Raw genomic sequence first — 23995 nt, 5'->3', positions numbered from 1 at the left:
CCAGCAATATTTTAGTCCCCACTGCTCAGCTTCTCCAATCCAGAATAGTATTGCTTCATTTAATGACAAAGAATGTAATTTTATTCACATTTTTTCCCCTGACCACTAATTTGAGTATATTTTTACATGTTTGCTCTTTGCATTTTCTATATTGAATAGGTATGTTGCCTGTTTCTATCCTTTACCGCATTTTCTTTTTTTGATTTTTAGCAACTCTTTGTGTTGGGTTAGCCAAAAGTTCGTTTACTTTATTCCATATGGTGATTCTAATAATGCTTAGTTGTCTTCAATGGCATTCAAAACAATTTTGTTAGATTGTGTTGTGATAGCTGTCATATCAGTGTTCTTTTTTTTAATTTACTAAAATTGGTGAATTTTTGTGCAGCCATTTTAATAGTGAAGATGGAAGATAAGTAACATTTTTGGCATGTTACGCTTTACCATTTCAAGAAGATAAAAATGTAACTGAAATGCAAAAACAGATTTGTGCAGTATATGGAGAAGGTACCATGATTAACTGAATGTGTCAGAAGTGGTTTGTGAAGTTTCTTTGTACTATTGATGTTTTTGCCAAATAATTCTCTGCTGTGGGGCTGTCTTATGCACTGGAAGATGTTTACCAGCACCCCTGGCCTCTACCGAGTAGAAGCCAATAGTTGGAGATAGCTGACATACTCAAAACATCCAAATCAATAAAGTTTTGGTGAACGTGAAAAATGTCTTTTATTTTATGGAAAAAACCATACAGACTTTTTTGCCAACCCAATATAGTAGGAATATTCTTTTCCAAATTTGGCATTTGTCTCCTGATTTGCATATGACATCTTCTGTCACTTTTTTTTTTAACATAAAAATATCTTTTCCCTTAAGACTGTTAAGGTTTTCTTGTCTTAAATAAGAATTTATCACTCCAAATTATTGATACTCCTAGATTTTCTTTCCTTTTTTTGTTTTAGATTGTATTTATTTAGTTTTAGACAGAGGGGGAGGGAGGGAAATAGAGAGGGAAACATCAGTGTGTCATTGCCTCTTGCGCATCTCCTACTGGGGACCTGGCCCTCAACCCAGGCATGTGCCATGACTGAGAATTGAACCAGTGACACTTTGGTTCTCAGGCTGGTACTCAATCCACTGAGCCACACCAACTAGGACTCCTACATTTTCTTTTAATACTGTTATTGTTTTATTACTCTGACTTTTTTGTTACTCTGATGCTTTTGTATATGGCATGAAGTGGGCAGTGTATGTGCTTTCTTTCCCCAGCTGGATAGCTAGTTATGACAACACTATCATTTAAATATTCAAGTACTATGATCTTGACACCTATTTGCATTTGCTTTTGAACTCTATATTCTGTTTTTCTGGCCTGTGGTTCTCTTGTTGTATCAGTACTAAAAGGTTTTGATTACAGTAGCTTCATAAAAAATGATAGGATCTGGGGACAGGTCCCCAGTTACTTTTGCAGTTCACACATTGTTCCCTACGAACACTCACATCATTCTGTCCTTTAAATATGTTTTAAACCATTTCAATTCTGATTGGGATTGTGTTAAATGTAAGATAATTTGGAAAGACAAACATTCCTGTACCATTGCAGAATTTGTAAGTAAGAGACTAATGCTCTGTGAATTATGATAAACTATAATAATGATAAATTTACATTTAAAATTTGATTCTCTGCTGTTCTTGTGCATGCTTTACTGACTACTGTTGGAGTAATAGTTCAGAGGAATTTGCAGAGGCAAGTGATAGTTTAACAATATTCAAATCCTTTGAAACAGTGAATAATAGCACTTTAGTTTTTCATGTGATGAAATGAGAAGCAATTACATTAGTTAAGATTTTTGTTTTTCAAGAACACAGTTCTGTGTACTGAGCAGAAAGATTTATCTTGTATGTTGAAATTACAGAATTTTTATACTTTTAACGTCTCTTCAATCTTTACATTCAGAAGCGATTGTTGGAAGCCATGGAGATGTGTAACCGCTCCCTCACAGAAGAAGAGAGGAAGAGAAACCAACATAGTGAGTGCGTAATGTGCTGGTATGATGGGGGCACAGAGTTCACCTACCCCTCTCCATGGCCAGAAAAGTTCCCTGCCATAGAACGATGTTGCACAAGGTAATATTATTTGGTAATTTTTCAAAAACTTGCAGAGCTTCCCTCTGCCCACACCAGAAATTGTTTGTGTAGTCCTCTGCTTTGGTCAGATTCTGCCTCCATCCTCTGTTAACTTTTTAAAAAATGTTTCCCCCTTAGTGTATACTAAGTAGTATAAGGGTGAATAATACGGAAGGCATCTGTATTATTATTCAAAAGAATGTGTGAATTTTTGTTTCCATTGCCAGTTTCTGTTCCCAGCATTTTTTTTGACATGCTATAACTTTGGCACAGCCAACCAACGAGAAAAAAGAAAAAAAGAGTTCCTCCTTTTCTTACCCACTTCTTCTCTATCTTTCTCATTAAAACATCTTCCTTGTTTTTTTCTCTTTTCTTCCTGCCAATAATGCATTTAGATGGCTGTCAAGTTGCAGATAAAGTGAACATCTCTCAGTTATGATTTTTTTTTTCTTTTAAAACAAAGAGATAGATGAATAGATACACCATAAAACCCATTATAAAATGTTATTTTCCATTCTGGGTTTTGGCGGATGGAGGATATGGAGAGTTATGATATACTTAACATGGCCCTTTATTTTTTTAAAATAATTATATACAGTTTTGTTTATATACATATAGTTTGTATCAAATTTTGTTTTGTTTTAAATGAATTGGGAAAACTTCCATTCAGTAACTTACAGGCATGATTGTGTGTATCTGCACCAGTAACAACACAATCTGGATTGTCCTGCTCTCTGTTTTCTTTGTTTGTGAGGGTGAATTGTCATTGCCTTGTTTAAAAGCAAGATGACTCTTGCAAAATATTCAAGGGGGTGCTGAAAAACTGTGATTGCTTATAATGTATGAATTTTAAATTAAATGCCTTGATTTATTTTTTTAGGTATAAAATAATATCATTAGATGCTTGGCATGTAGACATAAGCAAGAACAAAATAACCAGGGTTGACCAGAAGGCATTATATTTCTGTGGATTTCCTACTCTGAAACACATCAAACACAAAGTCAGTGGCTATTTAGTTCAGAATTTAAAAAAAAATTTTTTATTGAATATGAAGTGATTATGGAGAAAGAATTAAAATGAAATTTCCTGAAATTTTTTAAAGTTTTTTTTGAAGAAAAGTGCGGTTCAAGTATTCCAGCAAAGCAGCCGTGGAGAAAACATGATGTTGGAAATCTTAGTGAATGCAGAATCAGATGAACTTGTAAGTATTTTCTTTATTATATATTTATTAGGTGCTTACTATGCATAAAACTGTCCTAACTGCAACATGTTTATCAAAGAGGTGTAAGTAATAACTATGTAAGTTCACAGTAAATGAGGATAAAGTAAGGAAACATTTACACCAATAAAGGACATGTATAATTGTGACATAGTGAGAAAAAAATGTTCTAGGAACTTTGAAAAGGAGATGAGCAATGTGAGCTAAGACTTATGGATGAGAATAGGCTTGAGCTGGGCGCTAAAGAAAGATTGTCGCAAAGAGCAAAAAAGGAGGGGAGAGGTATTCTAGTTGAAAGAATAACATGATCTGGGAATAGTCAATAAATGTGATACATTATCTTACTGTTTTTAACCTTCTTGATGTCTGAAATTTCTCTTAATACTTTTTCTTTTCAAATAAATGTGATATATTTAAGCAGACGGAATAGATAAACCTTACTGAAACAGATGACTTTTGTGTTGGGAAATAGTGGAAGATAATGTTGAAAACACAGTTTAAGGCCAGATTATGGAGGGCCTTGAATACCAGGCTAAGGAGTTTGGACTTTTTTTCCATGGGTGTTATCTGGAAATCGGAATTTTCTTAAAGATTAATTTGGTGGCAGTATAATAGAGTAAACTGCACAAAAGAGAGGTGGGAAAAAAATGGAAGAGCCTTCAAATTCAGAGGTTGTGGTTATAGAGGCATTAGGTAATAAGGGCGTAAACTGTGGAAGTGGTAATAGATCTAGCTAGATGGGGGATTTTCTGCCTTTTTCATCTAATGGACACATAAACTAATTACTAAAATTCTGTAGCACACCAAAAAATACATTTTTTGCCAATCTGACAAAAATATAATTTTGATTCATTCACACCAATGGCTATTGTTGTGTTGGCTGTTGTCATTTTTTAATTTGACAGTCTAAGGGAAAAGAGGTCAGTGCCCCTGACTAAATAGTCAGATATTGCATGTTTTAAAAATTTTTGTGGCACACCAGTTGAAAATTCCCGATCTAGATGAACAAGACTAAATAAAATTGACATTTGATCAATAGTTCAAGTCTAGGGGTTGAAAAACAGAAGAAAATATTAAATATGACTCTCAGGATCCAGGTAATTAATAGGAGGTAATTGCTGTTTACTGGAATAAAGAAGTTAAAATAGGAGAGTCCCTGGTATGTGGAGATTAATGATAAATAGTGATAGAATTTTAAGGTGGTACTAGGACTTAGGAAGAGCAGCCCTGCCAGCCTTTCTCAATAAGGGTTCCACAGAGATTTAAGCCCTAAGGCCCTAAGTCATCCATTTGTATATCATGGATTAACTTACCTTCAGTGTATTTAGAATGGTATATCCTTTATTGAGAAAATGGTCAAGTTGTTTATAGCATTCTGAACTTTAGGTGAAAAACTAGAGCTTAGAGGGAGATAGGTATATATAGATACCAGTAAGGAGGTGATGGCTGAGACCTTGGGGGTCATTTCCCTGAGGAAGAGGAACTTTGAGGACTGAAGGCCTCAGCATCAAGAAATACCAACAGTTGTAAAGGTCGGGAAAGGAATAGTAAAAGTGACGTAGTGTTCTGAGAGGTAAGAGAGAATGATTCCCAAATTAAGTAGTGTCACAGATGGATGGAATGGATGCTGCCTACAGTTCAAGAGTAAACGCTAAAACAAGGTCTGAATTTGTGCTTTGGGCATCATTGTTGACCTTTGAGAATTCCATTCTAAAAGGTTGGTGGAGGCTGGAGTCCAGATCCTAAGGATTAGTGTGGGTCTGTATAGATGGAAAGTAGAGGTAGCAGGCATTAAGACCTTCGTTAAGAAGTTTATCATTTAAAAGAAGTCCAGAAACAAAACTGTAGATAAAGAAGAGGCAGCTCATCAAGCAAAATTCACATAGAAGAGGGAGAAAGCTAGTGGCAAAAGGAGGTAGGTATTAAAGATACTGTAGAGGAAAGGGACTTCTACTGATAACAAGACCCCATTTCTGGTTAGGAGGGATTTTGTCTAAGGCTTAAATAAAAGGATTAATCTGGGAAAGTTAGGACAACTTTTCCTTCAAAAACTAAAGGAAAGATTGAGGGAATGAAATTAGAAATAGATGTATAGATGGAAGAGAAAAGAATAATTAATAGAGCCTAGTTCTAATGTTGAAACTTTTATTTATCAGAATAGTCATTCTGTTGTATGTTCACATTAAGTAATGTCTAAATATAATCAATAAAAGTAAGTTACCACGAAAAACTCTAAAAATAGTCCTCTCTGATTGTTAAATAAATATTTGCCAATAATGATCAAGCTTAATTAACAGAAGTAAATGAATGAAAATTTGTGTTTAAACTTCAGTTTCTACTATGAAGTTGTTGTCTAACCTACTGATTAGACAAAGATAAAAATGCTTTTTCTTAAGCCTTGGCTTGTGTGGCTCAGTGGATTGAGTGTCGGCCTGCAAACTAAAGGGTCTCCAGTTCAATTCCCAGCCAGGGCACATGCCTGAGTTGCAGGACAGGTGCCCTGTAAGGGGCATGTGAGAGGCAACCACACATTAATGTTTCTCTCCCTCTGTTTCTCCCTCACTTCCCCTCTCTAAATATAAAGTCTTTTAAAAAAATTTTTTTTAAATATATATATTTTTTACTACAATTTTTACTTAAATATTATTTCATATAGCCTTGGCCACAGTCGCTTGATTGGAGTGATGTCCTGTAACCGAAGGGTCCCCAGTTTGATTCCCAGTCAGGACACATGCCCAGGTTGCGGGCTTCATGCCTGGTTGGAGTGCATGCAGGAGGCAGCCAGTCGGTGTTTCTCACATTGATGTTTCTCTCTGTCTCTCTCCTTTCCCCTCTCTCTCAAAGGAGAATAAAGTAAACCTTTAAAAATACATATATTTCATATAGAATATTTATACCATTTAATAGTATGTCAAAGCTTTTTGTATATATTATTTTATTTTATCTGCAAATAAACATTGTGAGGTAGACATTATTCCTTCCTCTTATAAAAGAAAACTGAGACTTAGTGGGATTAAAGGAGTCACCTAAGAATCTGTAGCTGAAAACAGGTAGAACCCAAATTTGGACCCCTGATTTCCTAACTTGAAGACTAGTGTTTTATTTCATTATACCAACCACTCAGTGAAAAGAAATCATTTCTTGGGTTCTGTTTTACACTATTTGACTATTTGATATGAAACAATGACTAATAATAGTCCTTTTCTAGACATTTCTGCTGTTTTTTAAAAACTAATTTCCATAAGAAAAATAAACAAGATAATCATGAAAATAATGGAATCATAGAATATTATAACTGGGTGGAATTTTGTAAAAACTCAACTCATTAATTTTACAAATTAAAAATCTTAAATGGAGATTGCAAAAGGGACTTTCAGTCAGCTAGTAAACAGCAGAACTAGGAACTTTAGTTTCTTGCTAAACATTATTTCTGCTAATGTCGGCTATTATTATGGACAGTAATGTATTGTAGGTCGGTGATCTTCTGTTTGATTTTACTGAAACATAGTTTCTCAGCAAGTAATTTCATTCAGAATTAAAATCAGAGGGTCACTCTACTAGTAACTGCCAGTGCTGTTGAAAATATGGGTAAGAGGCAAGATTCCTAATGTCATGTACTTGTAAATCAGTCATATTGCCTCTCTATTAAGAAGAGGTTGGCAGAGAGGAAGGTAAACTTGTTTAACTTTTACAGATTCATACTAAATTAAAGGACAAAGAAAGGCGTGCAGGTAAAAACAATTGGAAACTAGTTTTTCAAAAAAGGAAAGGAAAATTTAAAATCTAAAAAATCCCAGAAATCCTGAAGAATGTACTAGAAAGAAAATAGTAGTTAGCAATTAAGGTACAACTTAGAGAAAACTAACTGAACTTCAGTGGATGCAGTGATTAAGTTGGAGTAATGTTGAGAAGAGCAGCAGAACTGAGAACTATAGGGAATAGATATTATAGGGAATAATTGGCTTGAATGAACAAAAGGTATATCTGTTTTAATAATGTGGAGTTTTTTTTATAGATTTTTAAATACATAGTTATAAACACAGTCCAGTTTTTAATTATATAATAATGCTGCTTTAAAATTTTCTCCTGGACCTGAAATATAAATGAATTTTTCTGCTTTTACTTTAAGAGTATAGAAAATGTTGCTTCATCAGTGCTTGGAAAGTCTGTCTTTGTTAATTGGCCTCATCTTGAAGAAGCTAGAGTTGTTGGTGTATCAGATGGAGAAACCAAGTAAGATTTGATTTATAATTTTAAAAAATTTATATTTGCTTTGCTACTTAATGGCTTTTACTGATACTTTAATTGATATAATTATTATAAAAATATTCATACTATATAGTGATAATGAAAGTCCTCTAATCACACCACTTGAAGTTCAACCACTGTTGATAGTTTATTGTACATCCCTTGAGATGCTTTAGGTGCATATATTATTTTTTCCCTTTTGCCTTCTTTCCTTTTAATAGCTTGGAAGTTCTATGGCCTAGTTCTTTTCTACCAGTTATCATTATATTATTTAACATCTATATTTCTATTAGTAACAAGAAAGCATATATATAACCTTACCTTTACTATACCCCTTCTAGATTTCTTTTAAATAATACATTTTTAAAACAGTATTTAAAATTTTTTTAACATTTTATTTAAGTTTACAATCATTTTATCAATGATTATTTAAACAAGTTATTCTTTATCTTTTATTTTTATTTCATGTAAACTTGGTCTGATTTCTTATTTTATTTTCACGTGTCTAGAATTTTCTAAACTAATTTTTTTTTTCAGAGAAAATGAGGGGATGTTACATTTTCTTTTTTTTTTTTAATTTTATTTATTAAATTTTAGAGGGCAGGGGAGGGAGGGGGAAAGAAAGGTTGAGAAACATCAATGTGTGGTTGCTCCCACACCCGCAACCGGGGACCTGGCCTGCATCCCAGGCATGTGTTCTGACTGGGAATCAAACCAGCAACCCTTTGGTTCGCAGGCCAGTGCTTAGTCCACTGAGCCACACCAGCCAGGATGAGATGTTATATTTTCTAAGTTATTACATGTCCAAAAGATCTGTTTTGTTTTCCTCCCACATAGGTTTAGAATTATAGAGGCCCAGTTATTTTTCCTCAGATCTGTGCAAGCATATCTTAATTATGTTCTATCATGTAACTTTCTTGATGAGAATTTAATAACTATGAATTTTTCCTTTGTGGGTATCTGCTTTTTTGTATGAAATTGTGAGGATTCTTTTTTAATCATCAGAATTCAGTCCGCTTGCCTGTTTGATGAAGTCCATTTTATTAGTTTTTTTCCTTTAATGGATCATGCTTTTTGGTCTAAGAATTCTTCACATAGCCCTAGGTTCCCAAGAGTTTCATCTGTGTTTCAAAAAGTTTTATAGTTTTATTCCTCCTTTTACATTTAAACCCATGATTGGTTGTGAATTAATTTTTATATAAGTATGAGGTTTAGGTCAAGGTTCATACATTTGCCTATGAATATTCAGTCGTTCCAGCATCATTTGTTGAAAAGGCTATTCTTCCTTCATAAGATTGCTTTTACACCTTTCTCAAAAACAGTTGAGCACAGTATGATTTCACTTACATGTGGAATCATAAAAACAAACAAAACAAAAACAGTCTCATAGATTCAGAGAACAAACTGATGGTTGCCAGATCGGAGGGAGGTTGGGGAGCTGGGGAAATAGGTGAACAGATTGATAGTTACAGAATAGTCATGGGATATAAAGTAGAGTATAGGAAATACAGTCAGTAATATTATAATAACTATGTATGGTGCCTGGTGGGTACTAGACTTATTAGAGGGATCACTTTGTAAATTATATAAATGTCTAATCACTATGCTGTACACCTGAAACTAATATGATAATATTGAATGTCAACTCTAATTGAAAGATTTAAAAAAAATTGAGTTGAGCACATTTGTGTGGATCTACTTCTGAATTCTCCATTCTGTTTCATTGATCTGTATGTCTGTTTTTATGCCAGTACCACACTGTCTTGTTTACTGTAGCTGTGTAGTAAGTCTTAACCTTAGGTAGAGTTATTCTGTCCACCTCATTTTTATTTTTCAAAATTATTTTAGCTTTATGGTTCTTCACCTTTCCATAGAAATTTTAGAGTAAATTGTTCTATAGCTGCAAAAATTATGGAGAGATTTTGATAGGAATTGTATTAAACCTATAAATTAATTTGGGGAGATTTGACATCTTTACTGTGTTGAGTCTTCTGACCCAGTGGGTCCATTCATGAGTGTTTTGTTTTTCAGCATACACATCCTGTACATGTTTTGTTAGCTTTATATATCAGTATTTAAATTACTTTGGAGCAACTATAGATTGTATAATGTTTTAAATTTCATTTTCCCCATCTAGTATGTAGAAATACAATTAATTTCTGTATGTTCATTTTTATATCCTGGGACCTGGCTGAACTTAGTTCCTGGCCTTTTTTCTTAAAGGGTGCAAGCCAGTTATTTTGTAGCATTCTGGATTTACTTGGTTGTTTCCTCTTAGTGTCATTTAAGTGGGTCCTCCATCCCTCATATTCCCTGTGAACTAGAGCTCGGTATGGTGGCTTGTAGAATCAAGTTAAACCTTTTTAACAAAAATACTTTATAGAATTTGAGAGTACTTTTTAATCTTTATATTTTTGTAATATGTATTAGTTGAGTTTCTTAAGAAAGTAGTTTGAAACTTATACTACAGTTTTTAAAAAGAAAGCTTTTTTTGCTACTCTACCATGTTAGAAGTCTTTTAACTTTGAAGGTTTATACTGCTGGAACTCAATTAAAACACAGATTTTGGGGTAATACAATTTTTCTTTTAATTTTTAAGGTTTTACTTGGAAGAACCTCCAGGAACACAGAAGCTTTATCTGGGAAGAACTGCTCCACCATCTAAAGTAGTTTATCTTGGGGACAAAGAACAATCTAACTGGACCAAAGAAGTACAAGGAATTTCAGAATAGTGAGTGTCATAAAAAGTATTTAATATTATAGAACTGGAATGGGAGCTAATGTACTTACCCTCTAACTTATTTTCCACTTAACATAGTAATCACTCTGAATACTGACTACATCCTCATTTTGTGTTCTAAAGAAAGTAATGAGTTCTAGTTTAAAATAATACCTGGGTAGCAGCAGATAGAGCCTTGCCCAGTTAATCACTGAAATACTTCATTATGTACTGAAATAAAAGAAAAAAAAAAGAAAAGACGTGATTGCTTAATATGAGGAATAACAGTGACTAGATTGTTGCCTGTATTTGAGAGTTAGGTTTTACTAACCAAAAGGCCATTGAATTTCTTGGTCACATCTAAGTAATGAAACTAGGAAGAAAGACTGTCCTTTGTTCTTACCTTATCTCTCTATGCACTCTCCCTCCACCCAAGCCCCATATGCTCGTGAATTCAGAAATACAGGGTTTGTACCACTTAGAAGGTAACCCTTCTCAGAATGCTACATTTCAGGGTCACCAGAGTGCTTTGTGTCCCATGATCCCACCCTAACAGTACCTCTCTTTGTTCATCTAAACACTAGGATTTCCTAAACCAAAACAGAATAATAGAGACTGGCAGTGGCACATGAAATGGTGTTATAAATATATATCCATCAGCCTTCTTGTTTAAACTGCGGTAGCATCCATTGAGAAATGGGGAAATCAAGGAGACACCTCTTCTACAATTATGGATCTAATTCCAGGCTAAAATATCCTTATTCAAAGATGAATAAACAGGGAGAATCTGAAAAGACCATAAAAAAACTATCTACTATAAATGAAGGAGATAAATACAGCCCTCAGGGTGGAGGTAGAGCATATTTTTGCCTTCCAACAGTGTAAGTCAGATACCCTGTTACAGCTTTTATCTTTCTGAATTTATTTATAGCACAAATATTTGTATTTCTTGTAATATCTTCGTCAGCTATTGATAACAAGAGCACTCACATAATAACATTTGAGTGAAAGTGATAGAAAAATGCCATTGAATTTTTAGAAAATGGTACCAGAATGCTGTATTTCAAAAGTTCGTTGGAAAAGTTTGTTTCTGGCTAAGATGGCATGTCTTATTTCAGAGTGACCCTACCATTAAGGACAAAACATATAAGTATCTATAAAATACATAATGTTACTTTACATATACTACATATAACATTATATAGTATATATTATATAATATATGTATTTATATATAAACATAACAAAAGTTAAAATTATGATTGCTGTAATGAGCACAATAGATGGTCTAAATAATAATAAGTGCATATTAAAAACTGAATCAGTGGACTAAAAGACCAGCTGAGGGATTCCATCAGCACCTAGTAAAAAGAACTGTGAGATGAAAAATGTATAATCAGAATTTCTAATATCTACCTGACAGGAATTCTAGAAAGAAAAAATAGAAAGGAGATAAGAAAATATCCCTCAGATGATGAATGATTGTATCTTCAGATCAGGGGCCAGCAAAACTTTGCTGTAAAGGTCTGACAGTAAATATTTTAGGCTTTGTAGACCTTACACTGTTTGTCATGACTACTCAACTCTGCTATTGTAGCATAAAAGCAGCCAAAGACAGTAAATAAATGAATGACTATGTTCCAGTAGAATTTTATTTATAGGAATAGGAGGCAGTCTGGATTTGCCTCAGGGCTGTAGGTTGCTGACCTCTTCTTTAGCTTGAAAAAGCCTGCTGAACACCCCTTCAAACTTTCTCTGTCTATCTGGATTTACCTCTTCTGGATGGTTCATATAAATGAAATCATACATGTGACTTTTAGTGTCTGGTTTGTTTCCCTTAGCATGTTTCTGAAGATCATACACATTGTAGTGTGTATCAGTAGTCATTTCTTTTGATGGCTACTGATTTATCCATTGTATGGATATACCACGTGTTGTTTATCCATTCATATGTTGGTGGACATTTGGATTGTTTCTACCTTTTTACTGTTGTGAATAGTGATGCTATGAGCATTTATGTATAAATATGTAAGTATCTGTTTCTAGTTCTTTGGATAGATACTTAGAAGTAGAATTGCTGGACTATATGGCAGTTCTCTGTTTAACTTTTAGAGGAACTGCCAGACCGTTTTACATAGCGACTGTATCGTTTTACTCTTCCACCAGCAATATATGTGTTACAGTTTCTCCACATCCTTTCCAACACTTGTTTTCACTCTTAGTGATATGTAGCCTTCTGAAGGGTGAGAACACAGGAGTTTCTTATAGCTGAGTTCTCACTTAATTTCACAGACATTGGAAGATGTATCCATGGAGTAAAAAACAAACAAAAAAACTAATGCAAGAGTCTTAAGTTAGGCACTCAGAACTGTTAGTATGTTTGTTTAAAATTTATATAAGCTCTAATAGATGAAGGTTGGGATGATGATTCTCATCCTAAAATATATATATACTCATACATCCTGTGTCTTTTTTATTCTTTCCTTTAGCTACCTGAGAAGAAAAGGAATAATAATAAATGAAACATCTGCAGTTGTATATGCTCAGTTACTCACAGGTCGTAAATACCAAATAAATCAAAATGGTGAAGTTCATCTAGAGAAACAGTGGTCAAAACAAGTTCTTCCTTTTGTTTATCAAACTATTGTTAAGGTAAGTCTTCGTCAGGTCTCAGTTCTGTCTTAGTGTTCACTGTCACACTGTGTAAAGAAAAGACTAATCAAATTAACATTCATTTATAAATAGAAGAGTAATGTAGCAGTGTTTAGTGGAGACTATTATATAATTTCCAAAATACTACTGTTTTTAAAAGGAGTATTACGTACTCAGAGACTTCGTGGTTAGGAACTAGTCTTTTTAATTCATTTGTTAACTTACTCTCTAAAAGAAAAATCCCAGGCTTAACTTATACCCTTGCATTTTTAGATTTTTATTCTCCAAAAAAAGAAAAAGTTTGCCTTAAATAAATTAGTAAATGGAAAAGGCAGTTGTGTTTGTAATCTTAGATGTGGACCAGGGACACAGTTTTTTTAAAGCATGTAGCAATACTGTAATTTTGGGGAAACAGTATAGTGAGGGTGATTAAGAGCACAGACTTCCTAGCTGTATGACCTTGGGCAAAATTCACCCCCTTTCTGTGCCTTAGTTTCCTCGTCTGTAAAGTGGGGCTAAGATGACCTGACTGGTGTGTCTCAATAGATTAAACGCTGGCCTGTGAACCAAAAGGTCACTGGTTCAATTGCTGGTCAGGGACATGTCTGAGTTGCAGACCAGGTCCACAGTAGGGTGCGTGCAAGAGGCAACTAATCAATGTTTTTCTCCCTCTCTTTCTTTCCTTCCCCTCTCTCTAAAAACAAACAAATAAAATCTTTAAAGGAAAAATAAACTGGGGCAAATAATAGTCTCTGCCACAGAGGGTTGTCTTAGGCATTAAATGAATTTATAAATATATGAAGTACCTAGAACGTATCTGACATATAAGCAGTTAATAAATTTTACCTACTACTATTGTTACGTACACATTCTTTAAATTTGACATTTATAGATAGCACAACTGTAATCCCATAGGAAAAAAAGTTGGTGTGCATTCTCTAGAAATTTTGATTATGATGATTTACTTTTATATTTCATTCTGTATAGGACATCCGAGCTTTTGATTCCCGTTTCTCCAGTATCAAAACATTGGATGACTTGTTTCCTCCTAGAAGTATGGTCTTTATGCTGGGGACCCCCTATTACGGCTGTACTGGAGAAGTTAGTTCCTGTTACTGTTAATAATTTTTTTTTTCTGGTTTGAAGTTAATACAATTCTTTAACTTCTCTTCATTTAAAATAAAAAGTAATATTGAAGGGGAAAAATAAGAACAAATTCTTCATCTAACTAATGAACATAGTATTTGACTTTGTATCTTTAGTCTTGAGTAGGTTGGGGTCTGGAGATGGGGAGAAAAAAAAATCAGATCTTGCTCTCTTTAGTGATATATTGTGGTGGTATATATGAATCAATTCTAAAGTTATTTTAGATGTATTATTGGGTTGATGAAATTGTAAATGTGTTGATGTTTTGGGGAAGTCCAGTTCTCATGTGGAAAAAAGTACATGCAAATAGACATGTATGCCTCTATATACACTTATTTTCTAGCTCTATTTGCACAAAAGGGTAAGAAGCAAAGACACTGGTAGCAATGAACACATGTAATGCCCAGATTTTGACCTGTTATACCATATCCCACTAAAAAGAACAGAACTTCTCAGAGAAATGGTTGACTACAGGGCTGAGGCAGGGTAGGTATAAGATGAGCCTGACCCTGAAACCTCTTCTTATATCAGAAAGTAAGGAAGTGTTCAAAAGAATGATCTTTCTTTTCACATAGTCACAGGAACCAGGTTTAAGGGGCTCCTGCTGGTCAAATCTGGGACAGTTTGAATATCAAAATAAGTACAGTAATGAATTATAAATCATTGATGTGGGAGATAGGAATTTATAATTTCTTAGTGATAAGTAAGTAGGGACGGGAAGAGCTCTTGCTTAGAATATTCTGTCAAGGGTAAATGTGAAGATAGTGCTGGAGGTGGAAACTGTCATTTTACAACCATTAGGATATAGGTTGAATTAGGCAACAGTCATCTTTGGAAGCTAAATCTTAGGGGAAATTTTTGATCAGGAGTGGGATGTTTTCATAGTCTTGAAAGCATTTTCCCACAAATTGTTTATTAGTTTTGAGGGCAACAAAAAAAACTGTAATTGTACAGTGAAGAAACTGAGCAACATCTTAATGGCATGATCAAGGTTAATATTATGATGAGGGTCAGATACACATATTCATTATGTCATGTACCTCCAGATTTGATATTCTAAGAAGCACACATCATCTGTGCACTATTTTGGCTCTGAATATTAAATAACCGTAAGCTAATCACAAGGAGGCATCAGAGAAGTTCAAAATCAGTAACCTTTTTATTTTTATTTTTTTAAAGGCAGGGTGGAGAGGGAGGAATGAACTGTATTCTTCAAAATGACAATGTTATGAAAGAGAAAGAAAAGGTCTGGATATACTCTAGATTGAAAGAAGTGAAAGAGATATGACAACTAAATGCAGTATCTGATCATAATCTGGATCCTATAGTAAAGGGAAAAAAGTATTTTTAAAAAGGACATTTTTAGATCAACTGACAAAATAGGACTGTGGACAGTTTAGATAAAGGTACTTTATCAATGTAAATTTTGTACTTAATAATTGTACTGTGATTATATAATGAAATATCCTTCTTAGGAAATAGACACTGAAATATTTAGGGGTAAGCAGCACAGTGTGTGCAGTATACCCTCAGAAGGTTCAGAAAAATAATTATGTATATTGAAATATACATGCAGAGCACCAATGTTAAAACAAGTTCAAGAAGATGTTAACAAGTAGGTTAATCTGGGTAAATGTTTTTCAAGTGTTCTTCTACCTGTTTTAGCAACTTTTTGATAGTTTGAAATTATTTGCAAATTAAAAGTTAACTTAAAAAAAGACTGAGCATCCTTTCATAAGCCAGGGCAGTGAAAGACAAATACTGTATGATCGCTCCTATAAGTGGAACCTATTCAACAAAACAAATAAGTAAGCAAAATATAGCTAGAGATGGTGAAATAAAGACAAACTGACAGTAACCAGAGGGGAGAGGGATAATAGGGGAAAAGAGGGGAAGGGTCATCAAGGAACATGTATAAAGGACCCGTGGACAAAGCCAAATGGGGTAGGATCGAGGGTGGGGGTCAGGGGAAGTGGTGGGGGGAAACAGCTGTACTTGAATCATAATAAAAATAAGTAAATACAATTGTTTAATAAAATAAAAAGACTGGTTAACAACAAGGTTCGATGACTCAAATTTGAAGTGTAATCACATTCACTTATAAATTCTCCAAGAGAATTTCCATTATCCAACTTTGTTGTCTTCTTGTACCTCAGAAGTAATAAAATGTTCAAATAAGTAGCAAAATCAAGTAAATAGAATGTAGTGAAGCAGACTAAAACATATGTGATGTCTTTTCCTCCAAGGTTCAAGAATCAGGGGACGTGATTACAGAAGGTAGGATTCGTGTGGTTTTCAGCATTCCCTGTGAACCCAATCTTGATGCTTTAATACAGAACCAGCATGTGAGTACTATAGTCCATATCGTTTAATTCAGAATTGAACTTTAAAAATATTAGAAGGGTATTTTTGCCACTTTCTTTGAATTTATTGCAGAAATAATTATTGAATACTGATTAAAGTCTCTCACAGTTACATCTAGGATTATTTAAAAATAAGTGCGAACTCTACTCAGAACTTCATGTAGAGCTTTGCGGGGAAGTCACTGAAATCCAATTATTAAACTATTATGGTTATTATAGGTTATTGTATTCAAGGTTTTAGGCAGCACATTGATTAGAATATCCTCTGGGAACAAACAGGGATTATTTTAAAGTTTCATAATTAATCGAAGCCTACATTTTTAATTACAATGACAAATGGCCTTCCTGCACAAATTAAACATCTCTATTCAGCTAAAGATGAACAGTCCCTTGAGGAAATTAGGAAATTACATGTAAGGTCACAGCGTCCTTCCTCAGGACATATTTCTCCAAAGATGTTTATTGGCCTCCTTTTATTTTTCCCTGTTAGAATAGGGTGAGGATGCTGATATCTGTCATTTTTCTTACTGATTGGATAATTAACTTGACTAAAATTAATTCACAAGTGGCCAGCTGTTGCTACTTTTATTTTCTCTTATGGTAAAACCCAAAACTTTATATCCTGTGGAATGAATTTAAGGCATTACACATTTAGCATACTTGTGAGAAAACTTTATGGAAAGCAGAAAAGTTCCTAAAATCTTACCATCAGGCCTCTTTTTGGGGAAGAATCCAGAAAACAGTCAGGAAACCAGGTGAGTGTCCCATGAGGTAAAGAAGTTGGAGTTCTGTTCTGGAAGTCAGTGAATGTGAAAGAACTTTAATTCATTCCTTCATGCCTGACTTTTTCTAGACCTGAAGGAGTCTGCCCACTTCTAGTGTACAGTGTTGCTAGATAGGCCTTCTTCAAGATACTTAATTTTTCTTAAGTACCTCTAACTTCTGTTGAAGCCTTCTTTCTCTTCTCTAATGCTCTAAGCTGTTTATTTTACATGTTCTAGGATATTTGTGTGGTTTTAATTAACTTTAATTATATTATAACCAAATATTTCTCAAAAACGATTTCTATTGGTATTTTGGGCTGGACAGTTATGTCCTTTATCTGGCAGGACAGTTGGCATCCCTGGCTCCTGAACACTGAATTCTAGCAGCCTGTGCCAATTATTGTGACCAAATCCTTATTAGAAAAGTGGTACAATCTGTGATAGATATAACTCCTACCTTAATTTTTACTATCTATTCTGGAAAGCATGCTTGATTTGTCTGTATTGTTTCTAAATCCGGTAAGGTTCTTCATGGAGAAACTCATATTCTTTACTAGCCTTTTTTTTTTTTTTTTTTTAAAGATTGTATTTATTTTTAGAGAGATGGGAAGGTAGGGAGAAAGAGAGAGAAACATCTGTGTGTGAGAGATACATTGACTGGTTGCCTCTTTCACGCCCCTAACTGGGGACCTGGCCTGTAGCCCAGGCATGTGCCCTGATAGGGAATCAAATCAGCGACCATTTGGTTCACAGGCCGGCGCTCAGTCCACTGATGCACACCAGCCAGGGCAGCTAGCCTATTAATGTATTTTAATAGTATCTTTAATAATCGTGGCTGAATTAATTCCTTACCAATCTCTGGAAGTTTTGTATTGGTGATAAAATATCCTTATATTCATATAAATGTTTATATAAAATACATAATTCATGTAAATACAGTACATTTCTTTATTTTATTTCTCTATTAGTATGAGTATAGTACATGAAAGCCATATAAAATAAATGTGATCATTTACGTACCTATGTTAGAAGTATATGGTAGCTTACCGTAGTAGTTGGTACTGGATTTTCAATTTGCTTCCTGGTTAAAAATTATGTGATCTGATACTTTTTAAAAAAGTTGACAATCTGCATGATTTTTTCCCTTAAGATTACATTTTATTGACTGTATTGATTATAAGCTTATACATACTTGTTATTTTCATGTGATTGTAAATATTTGGGGAAACAATATGTCCATATATGAAGGATACTTTTAATTTTGATCAATAGCAGCTATTTTGATGAAATACTCATGTTTTACTGATTATAATAATTATCAAGGCCTCATTTTGTCCCAGGTAATTTACTAAGCCCTACTTGGGATATAAAAATTAATTTTTGAAAAATATAATTCTTACCTGCAGTGTTCCCTATTTAGTGTTTCAAGTAGAGTTTATTTCTTGAGACAGTTTCACAGACTGTATACTTCCTTTTCCTTTTACTGGTCCTCGAGAATTCTATCCTTTAAGGAGGAGGAGGAGCAGAAAAGTTCTGCCCATAGATCCTTTTAAAAAAACGGGAAGTGATCACTTACTTTTGAGAATTTTTATATAGCCACAATCCAATGATTAATCTTGTCTTGGTTACCTCCAATTTTAAACATAAAGAAATAACATTTAATGCTTTGTGTTTCTATAATTGACTTTTTTGTTTTTATATTTAAAGAAATATTCTATAAAGTACAACCCAGGATATGTGTTGGCCAGTCGCCTTGGAGTGAGTGGATACCTTGTTTCAAGGTTTACAGGAAGTATTTTTATTGGAAGAGGATCTAGGAGAAAGTAAGTTTATGTTAAAGAAATTTACTTAAAAATGGCAGGAAAAAAATTGAATGATAAAGATAAAATGGTTAATATTTCAGTATATATTTTCTTTCATTAATTGCTCTGACTTGTCCTTAAAAATTATGCATAAAATCCTCTGATGGTGATATTTTATCTAAATGACACGTTATAGGTGGTTGAAAAGACCGTTGTTATTTTTAGCAGCTAACAAATTGAACCTTGAAATAAGGTATCAAGATGTGTGTGAATCTCAGTAATATATTTCCCTGCATTTTCTTATTTCACTCTCTTCTGTAATTACATAATATATGTTAACTGTTAATGCTTTGTTAACTTGGATTTTGAAGCCTTTCCCCTATTTTTTAAAATTACCGCTACTTTGGAAATAACTGATAACTAAAATACAGAAGATAATCAAAACTAAGTTTTCCTAAGAATTGAAAGCAAAACCTTTTGTTCTTCGAACAAAATTTAAAAGCGTGTGTGTGTGTGTGTGTGCGCGCGCGCGTGTGTGTGTGTGTGTGTGTATGTGTGTGTGTTTTAAATTTAGCCCTCATGGAGACCATAAAGCAAATGTGGGTTTGAATCTGAAGTTCAACAAAAAAAATGAAGAGGTACCTGGATATACAAAGAAAGTCGGAAATGAGTGGATGTATTCATCTGCCGCAGAACAACTTCTTGCAGAGTATATAGAGAGGTAAGTGCCAAACAAGATGCTACTGGGCATCCAGAAACATAGCAATGTAATAATAATTTTACGTTACTGATAGCAGTTTTGGAGGAAAAATATTTCTTTTAGGAAAATTTGACATGTGTACATATACATTTTTTTGGCATTGAGAGAGACTTATTTAATTTTTTAAAAAAATTTTAATTACAGTTGACATGCAATATACTACGTTAGTTTCAGATGTACAACATAGTGATTAGAGATTTATATAACTTTCAAAGTGACAACCCCCAAAAGTGTAATACCCACCTGACACTATACATACTTCTTACAATTATATTGACTGTATTCCCTGTGCTATATTTTGTATCCTCGAGACTATTTTCATAACTGCCAATTTGTATTTCTTCATACCTTCCTGTTTTTCATTCATACCCACAGCACCCCCCTCATCTGGCAACTTTCAAAATGTTCTCTATATCTATGAGCTTGTTTCTGTTTTGTATGTTTATTTTATATTTTAGATTCTACATATAGGAGAAGTCATGTGGTATTTGTCTTTCTCTGCGTGACTTATGTCATTTAGCATAATACCCTCTAGGTCCATCCATACTGTCACAAATGGTAAGACATCACTCTTTTTTATAGCTGAGTAATATTCCACAGTATGTATGTACCACATCTTTTTTATCCATTTTCTATCAATAGACACTTACGTTGCTTCTGTATCTAGGCTATTGAAAATAATGGTGCACTGAATATAGAGGGGCATATGTCTTTTCAAATTAGTGTTTTGGATTTCTTTGAATAAATACTCAGAAATGGGATGGCTGAGTCACATAGCAGGTTTGAAGAACCTCTATACTGTTTTCCATAGTTGCTGCACCAATTTACAATCAGACCAACAGTGCACAAAAGTTCTCTTTTTTCCGTTCTGACAGGTGTGAGGTGACATCTCACTGTGGTTTTAATTTGCATTTCCCTAATGTTTAGTGATGTGGAACAACTTTTTATGTGTTTATTGACCATTAATATGTCCTCATTAGAGAAAATCTGTTCAGATCTTCTGTACTATTAAAAACTGACTTGTTTGGGTTTTTTGGTATTAAATTGTGTGAGTTCTTCATACAATTTGCATATTAACACCCTATTGGATCTATCATTGGCAAATATCTTCTTTCATTAGATGAGTTGTTGTTTTGTTTTGTTGATAATTTTTTTCCTCCATCCAAAAACTTTTTATTTTGATGTTATCTCATTTGCTTATTTTTTCTTTTATTTCCCTTCCTTAAGGACACATACTAAAAAAAAAACATCATTACTGAGAGTGATGTGAAAGATTTTACTGCCTGTGTTTTCATCTAGGAGTTTTATGGTTTTGAGACTTAAATTTTAGTTTCTAATGCACTATGAGTTTATTTTTCCATGTGCTGTAAAAAGTGGTGTGGTTTCATTTGTGTGTGTGTGTGTGTGTGTGTGTGTGTGTGTGTGTGTGTGTATCTGTCCAGTGTTCTCAACACAATTTCTTTAAGAGATTGTCTTTATCATAATGTGTAACCCTGTCTTGTTTTTGAGAATTGGTTTAAAAAATGTTTTTCTGGTTTGAGAAACCTACCAAGACATTAGTTACTGTTAGTAATCGTTAGTAAAGCCACCAACAGACAGGTACTCTTCTGTTCCCAGTTTAACGAAGTGCAGATTTCTACAGAATTACCAACGTACAAAAAATAATGTTGATCGGATTTGGTGTTCTTATTTACTCATCTTTCCAATACCAACATCGTTTCATGTTAGCAGTATTGGGGCAGGAGCTGTTAGTTACCTCAACCATTGCTGCACTGAACGCCCATTTGCTTGGTTCCCACCCCTCTTAGCCCTGTTAGAAGAGCTTTCCAACCACAGCAGTTGTCCGGGAACAGATCTAGCCAAATGACTACTCTGAGCATTTGTTTTGAGGGAACAGTGGATTGGCATTCTGATCTGGGGACCAGGACGGTGAGCTGGGACTACAGCAGCTCCTTGGCCCCTCCTCTGGCTACCTGTGCAGGAACAGGGCCCTCCCGCCCACCCACCCACGTACCCCATCCCTACACCAACCAGAGGGGACAGATGAAAGGCCAACACTGCCCTTCAGCAACTGTGTGCCCCCCTGTCTAGGTGTAAGTCTTTATATAGCAGCCCGATGATACTTTTAATAGTTTTCCCTTGTAATTCTAGACACAAAGTACATTTGTTATAAACAGTGATTAAAAAAAAAACAAAAACGGAATTGAAGTATTTGGAACCAAAGGGAGAAATTGTTAGAAGATACAAAGTTTCACAGTTGCTATATTATTTGAGCAAATTGTTTGTTTTTTACAAATGAGGTAAGAATCTCAAGGGTGAATCAAGATTTCTGTGAGTAGCAGGAGAGTGAAATGGTTTGCTCCGACTCTAAATTGGGTTGGATGGGGGAAGTGGTATCTGGAAAGATATGTGAGTAAATAAAACTACAGAAAGTCCCAGCTTCAAAGGCAGAAGCACTGTCTTAGATTAAGGAGTTCATAGCAATGCCTCCCAAATGGCAGTAGGATTTTACAGTAGTGCTTCCTAACGTGTGGTTCCTGGGATGCTGGGGTTGAGATAAAGAAACTAAGATTTAGAAAATTGTGTAGCAATTTTGCAGACTAATTTTATGATTATTGACCTTAATAAAACACTTGGGATTTTATTTTGTATGTATTTTTCCCTAGAAAGTTGTTTTAGTTGTCTTTAAAAAGTTAAAAACATTTTTCAGTTACAGTTGACATTCAGTATTATATTACTCTTGGGTGTACAGGTAGTGATTAGGCATTTACATAATTTAGATCAAGTCCATAACTCACCTGACATCATACACAGTTATTGCAAATTATTGAATATATTCCCTATGCTGTACTTTACATCTCTATGGCTATTTTTTAACTAGCAATTTGTACTTCTTAATCCCTTCACCTTTTTACCCAGACTCCCAAGTCCCCTCCCACCTGGCAGCCATCATTTTATTCTCTTACCTATTTTCTTAGTTTATTTATTTTGTTCTATTTTTTAATTAAAAAAATTTTTTTACTGTATATTTTTCCATTATCTTCCCTCCTCTTATCTTCCGTCCCCAGCAACCACCACCCTGTTGTCCATGTCCATGAGTCCTTTTTCCTTTTTTGCTCAATCCTTCCACCTCTAACCTCCCCACCCGCCCTTACTGTCATCCCGCTCTCTGTCTATGAGCCTCTCTCTGTTTTCCTTGTTAGTTCAGTATGTTCATTAGATTCCACTTATGAGTGAAATCATGTCGTATTTGGCTTTCTCTGTCTGACTTATTTGCAGAAAACCATCTAGGTCCATCAGTGCTGTTGCAAATGATAAGAGTTCATTCTTTTTTATGGCCTAGTAATATTCACTAATATTCTATTGTATGTATGTCCCACAGCTTTTTATCCACTTGTCTATCGATGGACACTTGGATTGCATTCATATCATGGCAATTCTAAGTAATGCTGCAATAAATATAGGAATTAATTTATATTTTCAAAGTAGTGATTAGAGTTGCTTTGCATAAATACCTAGAAGCGGGATTTCTGGGTCTTGTGGTAATTTTGTTCTTTAAGTTTTGGCTATGGCCCCATACTGTTTTCCATAGGGCCACATCAATTTGCAATTTCCAAGTCCTTGCCAATAGTGGTTGCTGAGTTATTGTTCATAGCCGTTCTGACAGGTGTGAGGTGATATCTCATTGTGGTTTTAAGTTGCATTTCTTTGATAATTAGTGATGTTAAGCATCTTTTCTTATGTCTGTGGGCTATCTGTATGTCCTCTTTGGAGAAATGTCTGTTTGGGTTCTCTGCCAACTTTTAAATCTGATTGTTTCTCTTTTTGGTGTTAAGTTGTATGAGTTCCTTAAATATTTTGGATGTTAATTCCTATCATTGGTGAATATCTTCTCTCTTTCAGTAGGTTCTCTTTTTGTTTAGTTGATAGTTTCCCTGTGCAAAGATTCTTTAGTTTGACATAGTCCCATTTGTTTGTTTATTTTTTTGTTTCCTTTGCTTGAGGAGACATTAAAAAAATATTACTAAAAACTATGTCAGAGAGTTTATTGCTTATGGTTTCTTCTAAGAGTCTTATGGTTTCAATTCTTACATTTAAATCTTCAGGCTATTTTGAGTTTATTCTTGTGTCTGGTATAAGAAAGTGGTATAGTTGCAATTTTTTTGCATGCATATGTCGTTTTCCTAACACCATTTATTG

At 34.2% G+C, this 23995-nt stretch overlaps 1 protein-coding gene across 1 annotated transcript in view; it reads left to right on the top strand.

The window, feature by feature from the left end:
* XRN1 (5'-3' exoribonuclease 1) overlaps nucleotides 1-23995 on the top strand; it is a 146920-nt gene that overhangs the window by 56439 nt on the left and 66486 nt on the right. Inside the window, exons 16-25 of the mRNA XM_054575090.1 lie at nucleotides 1952-2121; nucleotides 3002-3122; nucleotides 3225-3323; nucleotides 7471-7574; nucleotides 10189-10320; nucleotides 12798-12960; nucleotides 13948-14061; nucleotides 16353-16451; nucleotides 18941-19056; nucleotides 19610-19756. Coding sequence (XP_054431065.1) covers nucleotides 1952-2121; nucleotides 3002-3122; nucleotides 3225-3323; nucleotides 7471-7574; nucleotides 10189-10320; nucleotides 12798-12960; nucleotides 13948-14061; nucleotides 16353-16451; nucleotides 18941-19056; nucleotides 19610-19756 — 1265 coding nt within the window. The remainder of the gene's footprint in view (nucleotides 1-1951; nucleotides 2122-3001; nucleotides 3123-3224; nucleotides 3324-7470; nucleotides 7575-10188; nucleotides 10321-12797; nucleotides 12961-13947; nucleotides 14062-16352; nucleotides 16452-18940; nucleotides 19057-19609; nucleotides 19757-23995) is intronic.

The sequence above is a fragment of the Pteronotus mesoamericanus genome, unplaced genomic scaffold, assembly GCF_021234165.1.
Source record: "Pteronotus mesoamericanus isolate MK-2021 breed Mesoamerican mustached bat unplaced genomic scaffold, CSHL_Meso_final contig_27, whole genome shotgun sequence".
Classification (NCBI taxonomy): domain Eukaryota; kingdom Metazoa; phylum Chordata; class Mammalia; order Chiroptera; family Mormoopidae; genus Pteronotus; species Pteronotus mesoamericanus.
This window is presented reverse-complemented; position numbering and strand designations above follow the sequence as displayed.